Consider the following 21,488-nt stretch of genomic DNA (forward strand, 5'->3'; position numbering starts at 1 on the left):
ACACATTTCGGGAGGGATATAAAAGGATTTAAAATTTCGACAATAAAGGAAATCACCTTTTACTAAATTGCTTTACCTGCTGTGTTGTTTCTAGTATTTTAGCTGTGACCGCAAGGATTGCTCGCAAGAACTCTTAACAGAGAGGATTTTCTCATTTTCATTAGAAGGCTCTATCTCCTTGGGCAAGACCAACTGACTTGGGAACCTGGTTTGAGTTCTGAGATCTGGAATCTTATCCAGCTGTCCAGAGGGTGGGAGGGCTGGGAGTATTTTTGATTTAGGGCAGGGATCTGGGGTGCACAGACTGGGGGTGGTGCTAGGCTAAAGGGGGTAATCCGGTAAACTTTGCCATCAGATTTTGGATTTGGCTATGAGAGCAATGGGAAGCTGGCTGTGAGTCTAAAATCAGGAGGGGGGACAGATCGGAGTTGGGGTTTGGGCTCTGTCTGTGCTTCAGAAAGGTTTAGAAAAGGCCCGCTGGAAGGCCCTGGGGCAGGGATGGAGAGAAATGGATGGCTGATACAGCCGAGAGGTGATGGATGGGTGTCCACGAGGGGCTCAGATTCTGGCCCAGATGGCCAGGTGCAGGGAGACGTCCTCTTTCATCCCGAGCCGGCTTTGTGAACATCTGTAGTCACAGCCAGAAGACTCCATGGCACCTGGCCCAAGGTGACTACGGCTTCCCAGGCACAGAGATCCACACAGAGCCATGCTAGCGCCAGACAGAGACTTCCTGTCCCCGCGTCCTCATCTGGAGGCGCCTGCAGACAAGCTCCTGTATCTGTGACAACCACACACTTGGTTCCCTGGGCATTTCCATATCAAATGCTATTCTTTTGTTTGCGTAGGTTCCTGCGACATATTTGGTGTTTCCATCTTTAGTTGGGAAGTAAGACTGCACGTTATGCTGCCTGGGTTGGGGTCGCGGAGCTGGGGAGACCAAGACCGCCCCCGAGACCGTAAGACTCACGCGGGTAGCGGGAGGGGGGCAGCGGGTGAGAATGCACAGGACTTGGGACCAGAACACGGGCTCCAACAGGTTCTCCGTTTGCCCCAGCCCTCCCCTCCGAGGTTCCCCTTCCCCGTTTGTAACTGACGGTGACACGCTGTCTGGGACCCCACCTTGCAGACAGCAGAGAGGCCTGCACGCGGGGACTGCTGGTACGGACTCGTCCCTGACCGTGGCTTCCCGCGGGCACCGGCACCCCTGGCCTTGTGGGCTCAGGGTCCTCGCTTCCGGGGGGTGGGGGGCGGAAAGGGTCTCTGTGTGCCGAGGTGCCGGGCATGCGTGGAGCGATCAGCCCGGGCCGGCTGCTGTGCACGCGCTTGGCTGCCGCTGGCAGGTGCGGGAGCGACGGGGAAGCGGAGCGGCGACCCCAGAGTGAGGGTCTCGGGAGAAACGGCCGCCCCTCGACTCCTAGGGGGAGGGGCGCCGCTGCAGGCCGGGCTCAGGAGGTGAACTTTCGAGGGGCACACTAGCACTTTCCTGGAGGTATCATCATACTTCCGTTTTTGGATTGCAGTAGAAAGACCTGCACTGGCCAACTTTGGGGTTACCGCTTCGGAGGCGAAGGCACGCTCTGTAAGCCGATCCTTTAAGGCGTCTGGCCTGCCCGAGGTATCCTGACCCTCGCCGCTCCCCGTAGTACCCCTCAGAGAGGCCGGCTTTGTGCGCTCGCCCCGCCTCGCCGCCGCCCCGCCCCTCGCGCACGCGCAGGCGCACCGCCGGCCCCCCCCCCCCCCCCCCCCGCGCCGCCTCGTCCAGCTCGGCCCGGCTCCCGCCCAGGCGGCGGCGACGCGACGCCCCGAGCGCCCGCCCCGCCGCCGCGGCCGGCAGGTAAGCGGGGCCGCCGGGCAGGGGACCGCACTCGGGCTGCGGGCGGGGGCCGACGCCGGCTGCGCCCCCGGGTTGCCCCGCCGCCGCACGTGTTCCGGCGGGTTGGGCCCCGGTCCTGGCCCAGCCCCGCCGGGGCCCTCTCTGTGCAGGCGCCCAGCGCCCCCACCGCCTCCCTTCCGGGTGCCCGCTCTGCGCCCCCGCGTCGAGCCCCGTCCCCCGGGGGCGGCCCCCTTCCCGCACTCAGCTTCCGTCCCCCCCCTCCCTAAACGTGTCCTCACGGCCCCCCTGCGCCTCCCGGGGACCCCCGGCGCTCACCCGAGTGGCCACTCCCCAGGGCCCCCTCCCCCAGCGGCCAGGTGACAAGCCCTCAGCCCGGGGACTGGGACTTATTTCTGCAACCAGCTTGCGTCTCCCCTGCTCTCCGCTGCTGCAAAGAAAGACCCCAGACCCACCGACGGGTACCTGGACGTGGCGCGCGGACCCGTGACGCTCTCTTCTTCTGCAGAAACGCCCCCTCCCCCTGTTGCTCACCCTCAGCCTCTCCCCCGAGAACCCGGGCTCCCCGGCTGTGCGGAGAGACCCCGGCTCCTGCTGTAGAGCCTCGGATCCTTCCATTCTGGTGCGCCAGAGCCATGTTGACTGATGGCAGAGACGCTGCCTACTAGCCTTCTCGTGCCAGTTTCTACCTTCCCAGGTCCGTTTACCGGGGCCTTCAGACACTCTGGCAGGTGCCGTGCTAGACACTGCCTGCGAGGTTGGCCCGGCCCCTCAGGAGACACATAGGGAAGCTAGAATGCGAACAGGTTGCAGAACAGGTGGGGGGAGTCGTATCGTATTCCCCCACTCTTGGTCCGGCCACCTGTGAGTCACCAAATTACCTCCCCTGTGGGCCGCTTCTCTGGGGTGGAATCCAGGAATCTGCATTTCACAAGCAGGTCAGGAGAGCACTTAAGTTTGGGAGCCTCAGCCTTGGGTGGTCCGGCTCATCAGGGTAAGAGACCTGTGGGTGGTAAGAGGGGGCAGGCGACACCGTGCTCTGGAGGTGGGCTCTGAGCCGCCTTCCCTGCAAGCCTGATTGCCTTCACGTTCTCCGACTCTCCTTACGAGCTAGTCCCTAACCAACCTCCCAGGTGCTTTCACGGAGTCACCTGAGGGCTTATGGAAAATGCGAGGCTCTGGCCCCCTCTTAAATGGAAACCTGGGGCGTTGAGTCCAGAAATTGGATTCTTAGAGGCCCCCTGATTTTTTGCATGGTAATGTTTTGCTAGCCCAAGGGATCCGTGGATGGGGCCAGAGCAGGGAGGGGTTGGGCACCTTTTCTGTAAGATTAGGTATTGTATCCTCCGGTCCTCACCAGAGGGCGGGCAGTTTGCTGGACTCACGCCCCACCTCCTGGTGGGTCTCGATTTTTATGTTAAAAGGAGCAGGTCGGGGCTCCTCGAGCTGCCGCCCCGTTTTCCCTAGAGGAAGCTTCTTAGCTTCTCCCTGCCGGTTCTCACTGCCCTTTCTTCCCCACGCCTCTTTTAACCCTTGCTGGTACCTTCTTCAGACGCTAGGTTTGGGAAAAGTCTTGGCAGCTCTCTTCCTTAGCTTCCCCCCTCCCCCCACTTGTCCATCCCACCTAAAGGAAGGCAGCACTTGGATTAGCTGGCACGGCCAGGTTGCTCTAAATTTAATCACCAAGTAGCTAGCGTTTACTGAGCACCAGCTTGGTGCCAGCACTCGGTTCCTGAGCGCGTTTGTGGGACCTGCCCCTCCCCCACTCTGGTCCTTGGGCTTTGGGCGCAGCACCATCCATCCTTGGGTGTGAGCCCCAGGCCTTGCTACAGGTAACCGTTGGTGGCCGCATCTGTGCTCTGCTCAGCTGTGTTGCCTTGTAATTTCTCTGCCCTCCTCTGGGACGAAGACTTTGAGACGTGCTCTTTTTCGGTGGCTTCCATTTTGCCTTGGTGTGCCGAGTAGTCAGGCAAGCCTTCAGTTGTAAGTGCTAGAATTGACGACGACGACGACGACGCATAAATGCTGAGACGGATGGCAGGGCAGGCTTGTCTGCGAGGATGTCTTGGTGGCTCCCCTCTTGAATAACGTCTTCCCTGGTCTTGGAATCGCCAGGTGCGCTTCTGTGAGACGCATGCAGGCTGGGGACGGGGTCTGTTCCCGTGATGGAGCAAACGAGTCGCCCGCCGTACGGCCCGGGTGGTTCCATTGTCACACTGAAACCTAACTGAGCTGCAGCGTGGGCACTTCGGGCCTCTGCAGTCAGGCAGGGCTGGCTCTGGTTTACGCTTCCCGGCGGGGTCTTGCGGTCCCCTCACCAGGGACAGCGTGCCTTTTGCGCTGCGGGCATCCTGGAGGCAAGCTTCGAGTCTGCGCCCAGCACCCAGAGGCCCAGAAGCCCCCCCGGGGAGGCGAGGACCCCCGGGGGGGCTGCTCTTGTGTGTTTTCAAATACGGCACTTAACCCTGCTGAGGCCCTTGTGAGCATTTGGACGTGTTCCCAAATTTCTACACCCTGCAGCTCGGTCTCCTGTAATTTAGGTGGGTTTGTTTTTCTAACGTTTCGAGGGCTCTTTGAAAAAAATTGCATTTTGTTTGCCTGGACTGGGCCGCATTCCTATGGACCCGGGTAACAGTAGGGGGCACCCTTGAAGCTGGGGCCTTGGATTGCGATCACAAAAGGGGCTGGGGCAGGGCGTCCACCTCTGAGAAGCGTTTGTTAGCCTCTGAGAAGCGTTAGCGCAGGGCGAGGGCCAGCGCTGGCTTCCTCGTTTGGGAACGGCGTGTCTGCTACAGGGCTCGTCGAGATGGTCAAAAGGTTTTTATCCTTTTCTCTGGGAGTTACTTTTCACAATGTGCTTTGTTTATGGGCCTTAGTCTCCCACTGTAGGTTTTGAGTAGCAGGCGGCTCTTCCTTCCCACTGTGAGTCTGCGCTTGGAGCCGTGAACTCCCCTGCTCGCGTCTCTCTGCCCGGTGGGCTTCAGAGCCATGGCAACGGAGGAGAAGAAGCCAGAGACGGAGGCCGCCAGAGCACAGCCCACCCCTTCCTCCTCGGCCACGCAGAGCAAGGCGCGTCCCTGAGGGCTCCCGGGGAAGTGCCAGGGGCGCACAGGCTGGAACGCGCCTTGGAGATGTTACTTCAAAGTCTGCTGTCCCCCCTCAGTTAGATCCTGGGGTTTTAGTCGCTGACCATAGACCTAATCGAGTGCTTGTTTGCCGAGTCGAGGATCCCCAGACCTGTCCCCTGGGAAGGGGCTTTATCAATAACGTGGATCCTCGGTCCTGATCGTAAGATTCCATTCAGGGCCCACAGAGCCTCTTACTAAGCGCCCTGCCTGGCTCCACGGTCCTGACGCCAGGGCGGGTTCGCAGACCCCTCCTGTGGACATCAGGCAGCGCGCAGAAGCCTTTACACAAGGCTGCAGCCTTGAGGTTTGCCTCGGGGGAGGCTGCACCTGCTGTGCCTCCGAGGCGCGGCCGTGGCAGGGGGCTTCAGGCCGCTTTGGGGTGGGTGAGGGGCGGCTGAGGGGACTTCGCGAGCTCAGGTTGAAACACGTTCAGTTTGAAAGGTGACTTCCAGAGAGTTCTAGCAGGCACTTGGAGTATGGACGTGGAGCTCAGAATAGGGGGTCACAGCGGTTAACTGTTTGATGACTAGGACTGTCTCTTCAACAGCCCACTCCTGTTAAACCAAACTATGCCCTGAAATTCACCCTGGCTGGCCACACGAAAGCCGTGTCCTCCGTGAAATTCAGCCCGAACGGCGAGTGGCTGGCGAGTTCGTGTACGTATCTATCAATCACCGGGGCCTCGGCGCTCGGGAGTCCGTCTGGGCCGAGACCAGAAGCTGGGGACGCCGCCCCTGGGGCATTGCAGCAAGCCGCGTGCCCCCGCCGTACCCGGAGCCCTTTGCCACCCTGAAGTGACAGGGGCCTGGGGGAGAGGGCAGGGCACGGGCAGCCGTGCCACAGCGCTGCCTGTCCCCGTGCACGGAGCACATGCAGGGCTCCTGAGGGGTTCATGCTGTTTCCCGGGGCTCTTGTGGGCAGCCCAGATTCTGTACTCGGGATGACTGGAGCAGCTCAGTTCCTTTGTCTTCCTTTCTTTCAGCCGCTGATAAGCTCATTAAAATTTGGGGAGCATATGACGGAAAGTTTGAGAAAACCATATCTGGTCACAAGCTGGTAGGTGTGCACCCCGTATGCCGAGACTGACTTCCCGCTGGGGCAGGGCCAGCGGTCCCGGGGGTGGGGCCCGTCCCCGGCGCTCGGCAGGTTAAAGTGGAAGCTTCTTCCCCCTGAGTTTTTGATAGCTCTCTGCCTCTTGTTTTTTTTTTTTTTATTTTTTATTTTTTATTTTTAAAAAAAAATTTTTTTTTAACATTTATTTATATTTTGAGACAGAGAGAGACAGAGCATGAACGGGGAGGGTCAGAGAGAGGGAGACACAGAATCTGAAACAGGCTCCAGGCTCTGAGCTGTCAGCACAGAGCCCGACGCGGGGCTCGAACTCATGGACCGCGAGATCATGACCTGAGCCGAAGCCGGACGCTTAACCGACTGAGCCACCCAGGCGCCCCGCCTCTTGTTTTTTGAGCAGACACTCTTGCCCTTCCCAGGCGAGTCTCTGCCTGACTGCAAGAGAATACGCTTGTCCTGTGGGCCCCGTGTGGCCTTCCGTCCGTGTGGCCAGCGGTAGCTCGAGGGTTGGGATGCTGGGGTGATGCGCTTAGTTATCTTTAGGTGGATGTTTTGACTTTTGCTGGTTAACTGTATTTTGTCCGTCAAGGTGGTGACCCTGTGTTTTCGCTCCCCAGGGAATATCCGATGTGGCCTGGTCTTCAGATTCTAATCTCCTTGTTTCCGCCTCGGATGATAAAACCCTAAAGATATGGGACGTGAGCTCGGTAAGCCGCCCTTGGCCTCCCTCCCTGGGAAGCTGGTGTGTGTGGAGAAGGGCACGGTGCGGGAGCTGGAGTTGAGTCTGGGACCCAGCCTGTCATGGTCAAGGGGGTGCCCCCCCCCACCCCTTGCAGGATGTGCCCTCGGGCTGCCTCTGCCTAGGTGTTGGTGGGCGTGGCCTGATGCTGACATTTGCGGAAATAAGCACCCGGAATGCCTTAGTCCGACAATGCTTGCTTTTAGGGAAAGTGTCTGAAAACCCTGAAGGGGCACAGTAACTATGTCTTTTGCTGCAACTTCAACCCCCAGTCCAACCTCATCGTCTCGGGCTCTGTAAGTGTGGCGCCTCCGGGTGGGGGCGGGGTGCGCCTGACTGTAGCCCGGGGCGCCGAGTGGAGCCTCGGGTCGTCAGTGCTGGGGGCCGAGGGGATGGTGGTGGCGGGGCTTGGGGTCCAGAGGACCTGCTCCCTGCCCGTGGAGCGGCTTCACCCTCTTCTTTGGCCTTCAGTTTGATGAAAGCGTGAGGATATGGGACGTGAAAACCGGAAAGTGCCTGAAGACTCTGCCTGCCCACTCGGACCCCGTCTCAGCTGTAAGTCCCACCGGGCTGTGGACCCCGCGCAGCAGGACCGGGGTGATGGCCAGAGAGTGGGCACTGGCGACCCCAAGAGAGGTCTCCCTGTCCTGGGTCCGTGGGACAGGCAGGCGAGGGGCCGGGTGAGGCGGCCCCGAACTGAACCCCAGACCGGGCGGCCAGGCCCGAAGAGGGGCCGTGCGCTGGGAAGCGTGGCCGTGGAGAAGTGAGTGTTGAGTGGAGTTGGCTTCGGTGGGGCGGTGGTGGAGGAGGTGGGGCCCCGCGTGCGCTCTGGCTGTGCTTGTGTGTGCCGCGGGGCAGGGGGACGTGCAGAGTCAGAGGCACACCCGCTCCCAAACCACGGCACTTGAAAACGGCCACACGATTCCTTTCTTTGTCAGCAAAGAGCCGGGAGCTGCTTCTTGGCCAAGTTTGCCTTTTTCTGGAAAGGGGAAGGAATCGTGTAAACAGTGTGCTGCTTTTTACTGAGCAGATGGTCCTTTTCACTTTCTGAAATCGTGTAGGTGAGTGCTTTTAAAGCATTTTCCGCCTCGGAAGGGCTGTCTTGCCCAACTGAGACCACTCGCAGCGCCCGATACGTAGGAGACACACGGGTGCTGCCAGCGGTGGCCTCGAGGACGCCCGGCCAACGCCTGGGGCTCAGGGGTTCTGCCACGGATGCGTGGCCGGCCAGGCCCGAGCTCCGCCCGCCGCTGTGGACTCACAGTGCAGGGAGCGCGGACTCTGAGACCGGCCCGGCCGCGACCGAGGGAAGGAACCGGGAGATGAGTTGTCGTGACGGCCAGCACTGTCTGCGATTCGGTGGTGGCGGGGGCTGCGGGTGGGACCCAGAGCTTAGACCGCGGTGGGGTTTGTGAAGTTTTTCTTCCTACCAAAGTGAGGAGTGCTCATTTGAAAAGAAAGAAAGGCAAAGAAAGGCAGCAACTAGAAAATCAGTGTCCGGAGCGCCTGCCCTCCAGGACCAACCGCTCACGGCTTCTCTGCCCTCTGTGGCGTTTTGGCTTTTTAAATACATACCTTCCGACACGTTCCCTCAAGTAGCGGTGAGGATGCCCCGTGCCGCGGCTGTCCGTCTGCTTGGAAAGGTTCCTCGGGCGTCTGTGGCGTCCGGACCCTGGGACCCCGGGCACCGGGGCACCTTGTGGGCGGCAGGCACTCCCCTCAGGCACTTGTGACTCGCACTTGACGAGGACTGCGGTGGGCATGTTGGAACCGCTCCGCATGCTTGTCGGACGGTTCCTGCAGGGACAACTTGAGACCCCGTGTGAAAGAGGCACACGTGGTTTCCCGCAGATGCGGGGGGAGCTGGCAGCCTCACGCTGCAGGCACGGCCCTGTCTGCCAGTTCCCTGTCCCCGCACGCCCTCCCGCTCGGGTCTGGCCACCGTGCCCTCTCGACTGGACGACGACTGGATCAGCTTCCTCTCTGGAGCGGCCCTGGGTTTTCCTTGCATTCAGCCTGTTTCCTGCCCCCCCCCCCCCCCCCCCCCGCTTCTGTATGAGCTCACCTGTCTGCCGGGGGTCCCCTCCGCAGAGAGCTCTGATGGACGGTCACCTCAGGGGAGCCGTGGCATCCCCGTTAGGTACTGACTTGTTGCCTCTCTCGCGTTTTCGTGGTGCTTACGTTTTGACGCGGGGATGTCCAGGGTGCCTGGATGCGGCTGGGAACGACGCAGAGCGCAAGGCTGGTGCCCCAGCTCTCGGGGACCCGTGTCAGCTCGTCCGTGTCTGGCCTGGCGGGTCTTGGTAGGATGTTCTGTGAATCCAAAGACAGGGACAAACGTGGTTCGGTTGCTGTGAGTTTTAAAGTGAGGGGCTCGCGAGCAGGTGGTTACGGTCACGTAGGGCTCCTGGTAGGAGCGGAACGAAAACAGAACAGCCTCCCGGGTGTCTGGAGGCCTCACAGGGCCGAGCGGGCCGGCGCAGAGGCCACCGCCACATGTGGCAGTCCTGCGGCGAGCCCAGATCAGGTCTTGCCGTGATGAGCTACGCTCTCCGCCTTCGAAGATTTGGTGCGACCGAAGGGAACGGGACGCGCTTGCTGGTGCCTTTCGGTACCGGGCGCGTGCTGAGGCGACACCTTAGGTACTTTGAGTTCAGTAAAACCAAGTTCGTTTCACCTGTTACTTTCCCGCTGCAGCTGCCAGAGCGTCAAAGTGTCCGCGTGGCGGCGGGGCTCCTCAGCGGAGGCCGGGGGTCGTCGGCAGACGCTGAGCGTGACAGCCTGGCTCCTGGGTCGGTACTTTGTTTCCCAAGCTCTCAGGTGCTCCTGGGGCACGTGGGCTTGCCCCCAGGGGGTGTCCTGCAGAGTCTGGAGATTGTTCTGGTCGTCACAACTAGACGCCGAGCTCCTGGCATCTTGTGAGTCAAGGGCAGAGTGTGGCCACCGGGGGCGGGCCCGGAGCAGGAGAGTCCTGGTGGGCAGGGCGGTGGTGCCAGGTGGGGGCGCCACTCCGCATGGCACGGGGGAGGGGGGGGCACACGGCCCTCTGTGCGGCTCTGTTTTATGTAGAAAGCCTATCACAGGTAGCAGGAAGCGGGATCGCCTCAGAAAGGTGTGAACTCCTGACGTTGTGAGTCCTTTAGTCCCACCAGGATTCAGCTGGAGGAAAGCAGGAAAAAAAGCACACATACCAAGCAGTCATTAGACAGGGACTTGTCAGGTTGCCGTTTCTTTCCGCGAAGTCGCTGCCCCAGGGTGGGTGGAGTTAGGCATTCAGGTGACACAAGGTGTGGGGTGCTGGAGGCCGGTCAGCTCCTAGGACCAGCAGATACGGGGTCACCGCTGTCCTGAGGCTCGGGCGTCCGGGCTCCCTGGTCCTTGCCGCGGGCAGCGGAGGGCGTTCCTGTGGTACCTACCCAGCGAGTGGGTTCTTCTCTCCGGCTTTTCTCTTTGACGTGAGGTCAGGGCCAGTGGTTTCCAGCTCGTCGCCCGGGTCAGGCCACCTCACGGCAGTGGTGGGCACGCCGGCTCGCACAGGCTGGGCCTCTGTCCGGGTCCGGGTCCGGGTCGCTCAGTCGTGCTTGTGTCTTTTCAAGGACACCTTTTGCAGTAAGTGGTTTAGCTACTCGACCCGTGTCTCCGGCGGGATTTCTTTCGAAGTTGGGTCGTCCGTGGTGAGACCGGGGCGCTGTTGCTGGACACACCAGGTGAAGTCACCTTGTCCGTGCAGCTCGTGTGTCCGTCAGTCTCCACAGGAAACCAGGATTCGAAGCGAACGGGGGTTCCGTTGTTTGCTCCGCGCTCGGCAAGATGCCCGCGCGCTCGTGCAGGGCGCTCGCTAACGGAGCGCAGTCTGTGTTCGTTACTTGCGAGTGAATGTCCTTTTCCCGCACTCTGTTCTCAGGTTCATTTTAATCGGGATGGATCCTTGATCGTGTCAAGCAGCTACGATGGTCTCTGGTAAGTGCAGGGACTTCCCTCATTCACTCAGCAAACGTGTCTTTATGTATTTTTACATGTCTATTTTGAGAGAGAGAGAGCGAGCAGGGAGGGGCAGAGATGGGGGCAGAGAGAATCCCAAGCAGGCTCCGAGCTGTCAGCACAGAGCCTGACATGGGGCTCGAACTCACAAACCATGAGATCGTAACCTGACCCGAAACCAAGAGCCGGACGCTTAACCGACTGAGCCACCCAGGCCCCCCAGCAAACATTTATTTAAAGGCGCCGTCTTGGCCCCGGGGGGACAGTAGCGAAAACAAGGCAAGCGGGTGTTTCCCGAGAAGAGCTTACGGCTGTCACGGGGCTGCGGCAGACGGACACACGGCAGCCCCTGCCTCCGGATGGACAGCAGGGCGCGGGGAGGGCTCCCGGTACAGGGAGGCCCGGGGACACGCTTCTGCCCAGGACTCCTCTTTGTGGGCACAGAGCGTGCCCTTGACGAGTTCACGGGCGCGGGTGGCGTGCGGACCCTGGGAGGACCGGACTCCCGTCCTGAGTGGGTGGAGCGGAGCAGAGATCCCGCCACAGAGGAGGTGAGGAGGTCGAGGGGACGTGGCCTCGCCGGCAGCGTCCGGTCCGGGCCGCATGAAGGACGCTCGTAGAGCTTGGGACCTGTAACCTGAGTGTTGAGGATTCTTCCGGAGGCGTGAGGAAGAGGTGGAAGTCAGCGTTGTCCGTTCAACTCGGCAGACTCCGTGGTGGGGGCACGAGGCTGGGGAGCGTCAGGCTGGGTCACCGGGAGGGGCGGGGAGGCAGCGGCCGCTGGTGGCACGATCGCTCAAGAGCCTCCCGATTGCGAGGCGGAGAGAGCGCGACCGGGAGTTGGTCTGTGTTCAGTACAAAGGAAACAGACGAGGAAACGGGGGCACGTGAGTGATACGCGTAGAAGTGTCGCGGGAGAGCTGAAACGTGTGCTGCGGTCACCCGCGTGCAGGCCGCTGGGCTCGCGGGAGAAAGCCTTTCGTCTCTCGTTCTCTCTTTTTTATAAAGTTGTGTACCTTTTATTTTCCTTTAACTTTATTTAATTTAATTTAATTTTTTTTAACGTTTATTTATTTTTGAGACAGAGACAGAGATGAACGGGGGAGGGCCAGAGAGAGGGAGACACAGAATCCGAAACAGGCTCCAGGCTCTGAGCCGTCAGCACAGAGCCCGACATGGGGCTCGAACTCACGGACCATGAGATCGTGATCTGAGCTGAAGTCGGACGCTTAACCGACTGAGCCACCCAGGCGCCCCTCCTTTAAGTTTATTTAGAGAGACAGAGTATAGGAGGGGCAGACAGAGGGAGAGAGAGGATCCCGGGCCTGGCTCTGTGCTGGCAACACAGAGCCAGCCCGGGGCTTGAACCACAAACCGTGAGATCATGACCTGAGCTGATATGAAGAGTTGGACACTGACCGACTGAGGCGTCCAGGCGCCGCCCCCCCCCCCCCCCGTCTCCCCCCCCCGTCTCCCCCCCCCCCCCCCCCCCGTTTCATTAGAACAGAATGGTAAGAGCAGGTTTGAAACGGGCGGGCGGACAGTGTCGGCAGGCGCAAAGTAGAGCGACGTCTGTGTCAGTGGGACGAAAGAACATTACCCGGGAAGAAAGAGGCGTGGAGTGAGCCAGGCGCCGCCGATGGGAGAGGCCTGTGCTCACAGTGCACGCGGGGCCTCGGGCCGCAGCGACCACCCGACGGGCCGCGTCGCTCTTTGGAGGAACGTGTGTGGCCTGGCGGGCGTGAGCGACGCCGCGGCTGTGTGTTTGCGAGCTCGGGACAGTCTCCGGTCCACCTGCAGACTGGCTCCGAGAGCTTCCCGAAGAAGTTGGAAGAGGCTACGCCCACCCCCCGCGCCCCCCCAAAAAAGGGAAGAAGAAATTTGTACACAGACGGAGAAAGGGGAAAAGCGGTGGAAAAAAGGAAGGCGTAGGCATTAACCCCTAGAAGCTCCAGTGAGGAAACGGTGAATAAGTGGGGTGAAAACAGAACGCGGGGCGCAGGCGTGGCGGGTCCGGGGGACAGGAGGAGGAGACCGCACGTCCGCCCTGAGCCGTGCGTTTGGGTGGCTCCGGGTTCCGACTTGGCCCAGGAGGGCCTGCACGTGGTCTGGGGCCGGGGAGTCCCGCTCCGTCGGCCGACTTCTGAGGCCGTGAGCATGTTGGGACCACAGAGCAGGACGGGGGCCCTGATGTGACGCATGTGGTGGGTCCGGCCTGCCCCTCCTCTCCAGGCCACATAGCTAGTCCAGAGAGAAACCCACGGAGGACGCTTCGTGGCGGGATATCGATGTCAGAATTCCAAAGAAACCGCAAGCTGAGTCCAGCAGCCCGTCGGAAGATAGTGATCCACAACCACGTGGGTTTATTGAACAGTGAGAGGTCGTGGTAACGCGATCGGCGCCAGAAAAGTCCGTAATCTGCGTAACGTTTGCACAAAGTGGAGGCAACCTCCGTGGTTTGTTACTGCTGGAGGCCAGGCGGGCCCCTGTTAGGATCTGGCAACTGTCCCCGGGTACGACTCTAGCAAGGAGGCCTGTGTGGCACCCTGCTTACTGGAAACTCTACGATCTTTACGAGAAGTGGTAACGCGCTGAAACCGTCTCTAGGAAAATCAGCCGCAGAACTGGCCCGTTTGCCTCTCACTCAGTGTTGGGGGTTCCTGGTTAGCGGCCGAGAAAGTAAAATCAGCCGTGGGAGAGCCGGATGGAGGCTCAGCTCTTTGTGGATGATCTACTTGTTTTCAAAATTTAAGGGCCACTGACCTGGCACTTGACTGGTACTGACTGTGGCCCTCACGGCTGCCTTGACCCGGGACCCCGCCACCCCCACTTGGCGGTCGGGGAGCAGAGTCAGACTGAACACTCGATGGTTGTCCCCCAGCGTAGGTGGGGAGGTGGCAGCTGGGACCCGCAGAGCCCAGCGCGGGACGTCCCTCCCAGAGGAGGGACCTGATGGGACAAGCAGAGCGGGTCGCGGGAGCCAACTTGCCGCCACCCACTGCCCCCCCCCCCCCGCCCCCCCCAGTTCCCGGCAGCCAGTGATGCGGGGTGCCGTCCCAGACAGGAGGGCACATCGGCAGGGGTGGGAAGGTGGGAGAGGACTTGGGAAAGTAACGTGTCCCCTGTGAGCCGGTGGCCTCACTGCTGGGCATCCGTGCCCTGGAGGGGCAGGCGCTGATACACGGGCACCTGCCGCTGAAGGTGGGGTGCTGGCGTGGGCGGAAATAACATGCTTGCTAGAGCTGGCTCGTCCATTCTGGGGTAGCGGCTCTCTGCGCGCCCTTCTGAACTAGAGGGTGTCCAGAGAATCCCCTGCTCTAGTCTTTTTCTGTGAGAACCGAGCCCTCTCCTGGGCGACTTGGGACGTTGGTGCCAGAAAATGGGTCAGGCTCCTGGCACCCTGTGCCGCGGCCTCTGCTCCCCGTGTCCCCCGTGTGCTGGCGACCCGGCTGCCGGTGGCAGAGCAGGTGCACACGCCTGTTCTGGGGCGCCCGTGGTGGCCCCCGGGTGAGGGACGATGGCGCAGAAGAGTTGAGCAAACTGAACCGCGACTCGGGGTGTCCGTCCCCAGACCTACGTTTGCTCAGGACCCAGAGCGCGTCGGGCTGCTTGTGCTGATGTGTTTGTACAGACTTGCTGCCGTTTCTGTGTTGCAGCCGGATCTGGGACACCGCCTCGGGCCAGTGCCTGAAGACCCTGATCGGTGAGTGCTGCTGGTGTTGCGTCCAGGCTGGGTGTCACCCGACTGGCGGTCGCCCGGCCAGCCGCGGAGGGCGCCTGCGCTGTCCTCCGTCTTCCGTCTTGTGTGGTTTGCGGGAGGCCCTCTCTCTCCTCTGTCCTGGATCTGCTCCTTCTGGGAGTCCTGGGAGGAGGAGGGAGTCCTCCTCTGCGGATGGATTCCGGCTCCTGCCAGCTCCTTCTGGATGGCCTCTGGCCCCGCGAAGTCCCCTCTCCAGGCTGGGCCCCGTGCCGTGTCCTCTGAAGGCCCTCGGAGCCCCTTGGACCCTCCGCCTTCACTCGGCAGACCCCGCGTGGGGGTTTGTCCTCGATCGTTCCTTGAGCGCACGTGACTGAGCCCCAGTCCTGAAGTGCGCCCCGTCCGCTGGCGGCCGGGGGAGTAGCAGACTGGGAAGACAGGTGGTGCCAGCAGGCAGGGTGTATGTGTGGCTGGAGGGTGGGTGCTGGGCCCCTGCGGGGCCCCAGACCTCCGAAGGTGATGGGGAGGGCGTCCTGGGAGGGTTGTGAGGCGGTAGGTCGCCCGGGGTCAGCCCGGAGGCTCCCTGCAGCTCCAGGTGCAAGCGTGAGGTAGAGAGCAGGTGATACCGAGTTCTGTGCTGCAGGGGGACTTGGGGGGGCCCGGGGGAGGGGACTGGCCCACCGCCCACCCGGGGGGTGCCGTGTCCTCGGCTTGGCACCCTTCCCTGGGCTGTCACGGGAACGCACGTGGCCTGATGACGCGTCAGCCCCGGCCAGCGTAGCACAGCACCCCGGGCTGGGCGGCGTAGCGGAAACTTCTCCCTGCGTCCCGGTGCTAGAATCCGAGATCTGGGCGCCAGCAGGCCTGGTTGTCTCCCGCGGCCTCTCCTCGACCTTCCTGCTGTGTCTTCACGGGGCCCTTCCTCCGTGTGCCTCCCTGGTGTCCGGTCCTCTTTTGTCGTACGGATGCTAGTCCGACTGGCTCAGGGTCCCCCGCACCAGCCTCCCTTTAGCTTCGTTCCCCCCTTTGCAGGGCCCAGTCTGCACATAGGGCCCCATCGGCTGACCTGCAAGGGTCAGGACTTCAACGTGGGAATTTCGGGATGGGAACCGTTCTGCCGTTTCTTTCGGTTTACGAGGCCGCCTTTTGGATACGACATCACGCTGAGTCCGCAGCATCTGTCCCCAGAGGCCTGGCGGGACGGTGCCACCGTTTGCACCTCTCAGGCTGCCTGGCACTTGCCCGTGTCAAGTGTCCTTACGTTAACGTGACCCTCGGGGCGCTCCGCCCCACAGGCAGGCGGGAAACGGAGGCCTGGAGAGCCTAGTTGGCCAACCGGCAGCAGGCGGGTGCCAGCGCCGGGCCTTGAGCTCCGCAGCACCCACCGCGAGGGAGGGGGCGGCGCGTAGCCCTGTCCCACCCCGTTCCTGACACCGGGTCTCAGGAATTAGAGCTTTCCGGGTTAGAGAGCCTGGTACGACCACCCCTCATCATTATGGGGCCTGCCTTCCTGCTGTGGCCCCGGTGACCGAGGACGGCCCTGTGTGGCCTCACACCTCCTCCCGTGCTTTTGCAGTGTTTGGGAGCTGTCGCAGGGAGCAGCGGCCCCCAGTGCCCGGGGGCCAGGTCCCTCGAGGTGGTAACGCTCGCACCACTCCCCCCGTTCGGGCACCAGGGTGCATGGCCCCAGTTCCGTCCCTCTCACCTGGGAGGGGGGACGCACGCCTCCCGACGTGAGGGTCACAGGGCCGTCATGCGGCCGCACGTGCTGGCCTTGTCCTTGGCGGCCCCTGACGGCGGCTCTTACACCCAGCTTCCCAGGCCGCCGGGCATGAGCTTTCAGACCTGAGTACAGAAGCAAGGACGTGGGTCTCCTGCCAGAAGGTGGTTTTTGCAGAATTGACAGGTCTTTTGCCCTGACTAGGCGACAGGAAACACCTGAGCTGATTCGCCCACATCCTTTTTCCCTCAGTGGTAACACTTGCCCAGGTCAGCGGGGCCTTTACAGACCTTACTGCACGTAAGGACGTTGACCCTGGGTCTGCTTAGCAGCCCCGTGTTGGTGGAAGGCCGGGCATCCCTTTGTGGGATTTGCCACAGGCCCTTTGCTCTTCGGGCCCTGGTGGCAAAGGGGTAGTTGGGCCCCCTCAGGGACCCGAGGAGAACCGGCCATTGTGACCGGCACAGGGACGGGTGACGGGAGTGTCCTGGATTCCTCGGGGACCTGTTCCGGGTGGTGGCGTGGGCACTGGTGGCCGTGTCCCCACTTGGATGGTCCTGTGTGGTGATGGGGGTGCCGTTCCCCTTTCCTCCTCGGGGCTCAGGCCCATCGCTCGCGCATCAGCCTGCGTCTGCGTTTTCCACGCAGATGACGACAACCCACCTGTGTCTTTTGTGAAGTTCTCTCCAAACGGCAAGTACATCCTGGCTGCGACCTTGGACAAGTAAGTGTTCCGACCTCCCCATGGGGTGGGCCCGGGATGCGTTTCCTGCCAGAACTACACTCGGAAAGATAGAAGATGTCTACATCTAGTAAAGGTCCTTGCGTTCTTCAACCCAGGGCCCCTTCTCTGCTGGCGGCTGGGTCTCCGGCTGATCTGAAGAAGGGTTTGGGGTCCAAGTTCGTCCGGTGACTCTGGCTCTGCCCGTGAGCGCTTGGGCGGCACCCCACAAACTCCGGAGCAGGTGTCGCCCCCCTGTGGGCGGGCCGTCAGGCTCTGGCTGCTTGTGTGCACCCGGGCAGCCCTCTGGGGGCCACGCCTCGTCCCCAGGAGGGCCCACGGTCAGCACTTCTCATCAGCACCCTTGGGAAGAGTGAATTCCTGCCTGGGGAGGAGGGGATTTTTTTGCAGCCAGTGAAATCTGGTTCTGGATGTTTCTGGAACCAAAGTTCTCCACATCCCTCTTGTAGTGGGAACGAGCCACATACTGACCCCGGGAGCCCCTGGCAGCCTCTGTTTGGTGACAGAACCTTGTAGTTCTTTGAACCGTAAATGCGTGGGGCTCTTGCACTGTGAAGTCCTCAAACCACCGGCCGTGTGCCTGCTGTGCTGGGTGCCCGGCCCCTGGCTTTGCCCTGCACATGAGGCCGTGGGGATGCACGGTGCCCACAGACCTGGCCCCGCTCGGGGGGCCCCCGCGGGCATGCAGGTGACCGCCCCCCTCTCTGCCTTTCAGCACGCTGAAGCTCTGGGACTACAGCAAAGGGAAGGTGAGCGCTGGGGGCGGGTTCGCAGGGTCTGGGCTGTGGCTTTGGCCGGTGGCAGAGCTGAGCCGGGGTCTGAAGCGAGAGGGGCTCGGGAAAGCGACCTTCATCGGGTTGGCCTGGGGCACGTTTCTCAGACTCGGGACTTAGCAGGTGGCGAGTCCGTAAGTTAAAGCTTCAGCCGTGTGGCTTTGCACCGTGTCTCTGGAGTGCTTTTCAGAGCTAAGGTTCGTCGGCCGAGACGCCTGCGCTGCTCACGCGGGGATTGTCCCGAGTGCAGGGAGTTGTTGACTTGGTGAACATAGTGGCTCTCTTACCTTCTCAGTGCCTGAAGACCTACACCGGCCACAAGAATGAGAAATACTGCATTTTTGCAAATTTCTCCGTCACTGGTGGGAAGGTGAGTTTTCCCCCAGTGAAGGAGCTTCTCACCCTCTCCAGCTGTCCTGAGAGGTGACCCTGTCACAGCTTGGCTTACGTGGCCACAGACGCTCTCCTGCGCCCACGGAGCAAAGCAGGTGCCTCCGTGACAGACGGCTTTGCTCGTCTGCTCCCGGGTCTCACGGAGGCAGAGCATCCCCAGGGCGACGGTTCCCGTAAGCGCTTTGCTGCTCGGGGCCTGGGCTCCGGTGCCGGGTCCCAACTGGCCGCGCTGCCTCCTGCCCAGCCCGGGGCCCCACTTGCGCTCGCCAGGCGGCGTGTGACTGGAGCGGAGGGGGGGTGGCGTTGGGCGGAGATGGGTGTGACCCAGAGGGGTGGTGATTTGAGAAAATGCTTTAGGTCTCAGGAAACTCCCGACGGCCCAGCGTGGCCTCGAGGTCGTGTGCGGGCGGGGGCGGAGCGCGTGGACGTCGGGGCGAAGTGGGTTCCACGCGAGCCGGCTCTGACCTGGGTCTTTCTCACCCGTCTTCGGTTCTAGTGGATCGTGTCTGGTTCCGAGGACAACCTGGTGTACATTTGGAACCTGCAGACCAAGGAGATCGTACAGAAACTACAGGGCCACACAGGTGAGCTCGAGGATGTGTGCAGGCCGCGTGCCCGCGTGTGCGCCGGGACGGCTTCTGGGACACCAGAGTGGTGCTGTGCCGCCTGCTGCTCTGCTGTTTCCTCGCCCTCTGGTGGCCTGGGCGACGCCCCTGGTCCGTGAGCGGTCGGCAGGGGGCTTTGTCCCAGCTTCCGTCTGGCCAAGGCCAGGCTCAACTCGAACCTCTCTTCGGGGCCGTCTTCCTGGCGCCTGTCCTCAAAGTCCGTGCGGGCTCCGTGGCTTCCGGTGTGGACGTGGCCCATGCTTTTGTCCCGCGTCAAGACTAGCGCAGGCCAAGGGACATCTGCTGTGGTCTAGAGGCTCCGGTTCCTCCCGGCACCGACCCGCTGTCTCCCTGCGGGCCTGCTCCGCACGCCTCGCGGCTGTGAGGGGCCACCTGTGCTGGTCGCCCTGCCCTCCGAGGGAGGGTGATTGTCAAATCCTTTGAAAATTTGGCACAAGTGCTCTATTCTGGTCCCTTGAAGTCACCTCCACCCACTGGGGACACAGCTCAGACCTAAAGTCCAGCCACGACTTTGCGGGCTCTGCCCTCGCGGCCAGCTCCTCGGGAGCAGCCCCGTGCCTCGGTCGTTCCTGGCTCCTGGTGTGGCCAGGACACTCAGGCCCCTTTGAAGCTACACGGGAAGAGGGAAGGTTCTGGAATTAGCCCAGGTGCCAGCACACAGAGGTGGGGGGCTTCCTGGTGGAGGTGGAGTGTGCCGTGCTCAGCAGTGGTGGGGGGCGCCGGGAGCGGGCACGTCCACGCAGCGAGGCAGGTGCTCCTGTGTCCCCTCTGGGCCCCGCTGCCGTGGGCCAGGCTGCTCGGAGCCCTCCCCGATGGCCCGCTAGCACGTGGTGCCGCCTCTCCACTGTCCCACCCGGCCATCGTGCTCCCTCGAGGCGTCCCCAGCGGGGGCAGCATGCACGGTCAGCGGCTGGGACCCCGGGGGCGGTGGGGGTGCGACCCCGGGTGGCAGGGCGGGTCTCGGCACCAGGGGGCACAGGGCAGCGGCGGTCTGTCTTTCAGACGTCGTCATCTCCACGGCCTGCCACCCGACGGAGAACATCATCGCCTCGGCCGCGCTGGAGAACGACAAGACCATTAAGCTCTGGAAGAGCGACTGCTAGGCGCCGCGGGGGCTGGCGGGAAGGCGGCCGGTCGGCGAGCAGCGCGGTGTCTGGAGGGGGCCCCTCCGTCCGGGCCTGGGGGTCGGGAGGGGCCTGGATGGAGCCACCGCTGAGGACGATGTGGCGGAGGGGGTGTCTATCACCAGAAGGTTCTACAGGTTGCTGGTGACGTTTCTTGCCGATCCCTCTCACGCTGTCTGGGGAAGTTTCTGGTCTGTATTGTGTTCAAACAGAGTCAACACAAATTTTTAATTTTTTATTACAGAAGGGTGAAGTTCAATTTATCATGAGTTGTGTTTTTTTCCAGTAAATGTTCTGTACCTTCTCTGGTATCTTATTACCCAGTGCAAGTGCGGCGAGCAGCCGTCCCCGCGGCCCCCTTGTCTGTTCAGTAGATGCTCTAGCGACACGGTCCGCGGTCAACGGTTCCTGCTGTAGTCGTGCCCAGTGTGTGCGGTCTTTCCGGAAAACACAGAACACTGTAAGATTCTTTCCGTGTAAAACCCTTTGTGTGTGGGAGTTCGTGGTTCCCGTGTGGACAGCGTGGCGTTGTTCTGGTACCTCCCTGTGTCCCCCCGCGTGCCCCACGCGCGCCCCCACGAGCTGTAATAAAAGGTAGGAGTCTGCACAGCCGTGGCGACGGAGTTCTCACGCGAAGCCTGTCGGCGCTTGGCCTTTTCACGAAAAGTCTCCCCGATGGCAGGAAGTGGAGGGTTCCCGCGCCCTCCCCGCCCGGGAAGCCCGGCGCCACGGAGGAGGGCTCCCCTCCCCGTGTGGGCCGGGGATGTATGAGGGGTTCCGGGGGCAAACCCGGGAATTCCGTTTAGCTGGAAGGGAGCTGGTGTCCCTGAAGTGTCCCGTTGAACGTCGCAGGCGGCCGTGTGCGTGAAGGCTTGGCCGTAGGAGGCCCCGAGGCCAGGCCGCGGGTGCAGGCTCAGCTCAGGCTGGGCTTCGTCTCCCCACCGCCGACCTCGGGACCCGAGGGCTTCGTGGGGTTCCCGGGGCTGGCACGACACGGGGAGCCGGGTGCCGCCCACCTCCGCGGCCCGAGTGCAGGGGCGGGAGCCTCCGGTGGCACGGCTTCCCGAAGGGGTATCGGGGGGAGAGCGGGGTGAGGGGGCAGTGCTGGGATTGCCAGGCTCGGGGACCCCTGTGTGCAGCGGCCCCCCCACCCCCACCCTGCCCTGCCTTTCCTGGGGCCCCGGGTCCTGGGCTGGGGAAACGGGGCTGCTCTCGACAGGCTTCCCGCCCCCCCCGCCCCCCCCCCCCCCAGTGGCCGTGGTTGCTCAGACGGGGGTGGCGGTTCTAACAAAGGGCATCTGGAAACAGACTCCCTTGTGTCTCCACGTCCTCTCCCTGGAGGCGGACGGCGGGCGGGCTGTCTGTGCAGAGGTGAACTGCAGTAGAATGCGGTCAGCACCCGGGGCCGGGGAAACCCACTTGGCAGCGTATTTTGGTAGGAAAGGCGGAGGCCGAGTGTGTCGGCAACGTTCCTGAGACCTTGGGACTGTCTCGTGGGTTCTGGTGTGACAGCTCAGCTCGGCCCTCGGAGCAGAGGGGTGTGGACGCGGAGCGCTGTGCCCTTGGATATAGTTTATTTTTTCTACGTTTGAATTCTCTGTTGTAGATTTGTGTAAAGATACATCTCTCTTTTAAAAATAAAGATTTTCATGTCTTGTAA

The 21,488-nt window shown here is 62.0% G+C and overlaps 1 protein-coding gene across 3 annotated transcripts; it reads left to right on the forward strand.

The window, feature by feature from the left end:
• The first annotated feature begins 1,707 nt into the window (after window positions 1-1,707).
• Window positions 1,708-21,488, forward strand: WDR5 (WD repeat domain 5). Of its 3 annotated transcripts, none has more exons than XM_058693618.1 (14): window positions 1,708-1,837; window positions 4,711-4,903; window positions 5,510-5,618; window positions 5,945-6,018; window positions 6,651-6,740; window positions 6,979-7,068; window positions 7,244-7,327; window positions 10,677-10,732; window positions 14,410-14,456; window positions 16,819-16,894; window positions 17,628-17,661; window positions 17,981-18,055; window positions 18,575-18,662; window positions 19,707-21,488. In XM_058693618.1, the coding sequence occupies exons 2-14, from the start codon at window positions 4,823-4,825 to the stop codon at window positions 19,805-19,807; spliced, it is 1,005 nt and encodes a 334-aa protein (XP_058549601.1). In that variant the 5' UTR covers window positions 1,708-1,837; window positions 4,711-4,822; the 3' UTR covers window positions 19,808-21,488. The 3 variants fall into 3 exon arrangements, with proteins under 3 accessions (XP_058549601.1, XP_058549603.1, XP_058549602.1); XM_058693620.1 differs by having other exon boundaries at window positions 1,751-1,837; window positions 4,724-4,903; XM_058693619.1 differs by lacking the exon at window positions 1,708-1,837 and adding an exon at window positions 2,197-2,531.

This window comes from Neofelis nebulosa, chromosome 12 (assembly GCF_028018385.1).
Source record: "Neofelis nebulosa isolate mNeoNeb1 chromosome 12, mNeoNeb1.pri, whole genome shotgun sequence".
NCBI classification, from domain to species: Eukaryota; Metazoa; Chordata; class Mammalia; order Carnivora; family Felidae; genus Neofelis; species Neofelis nebulosa.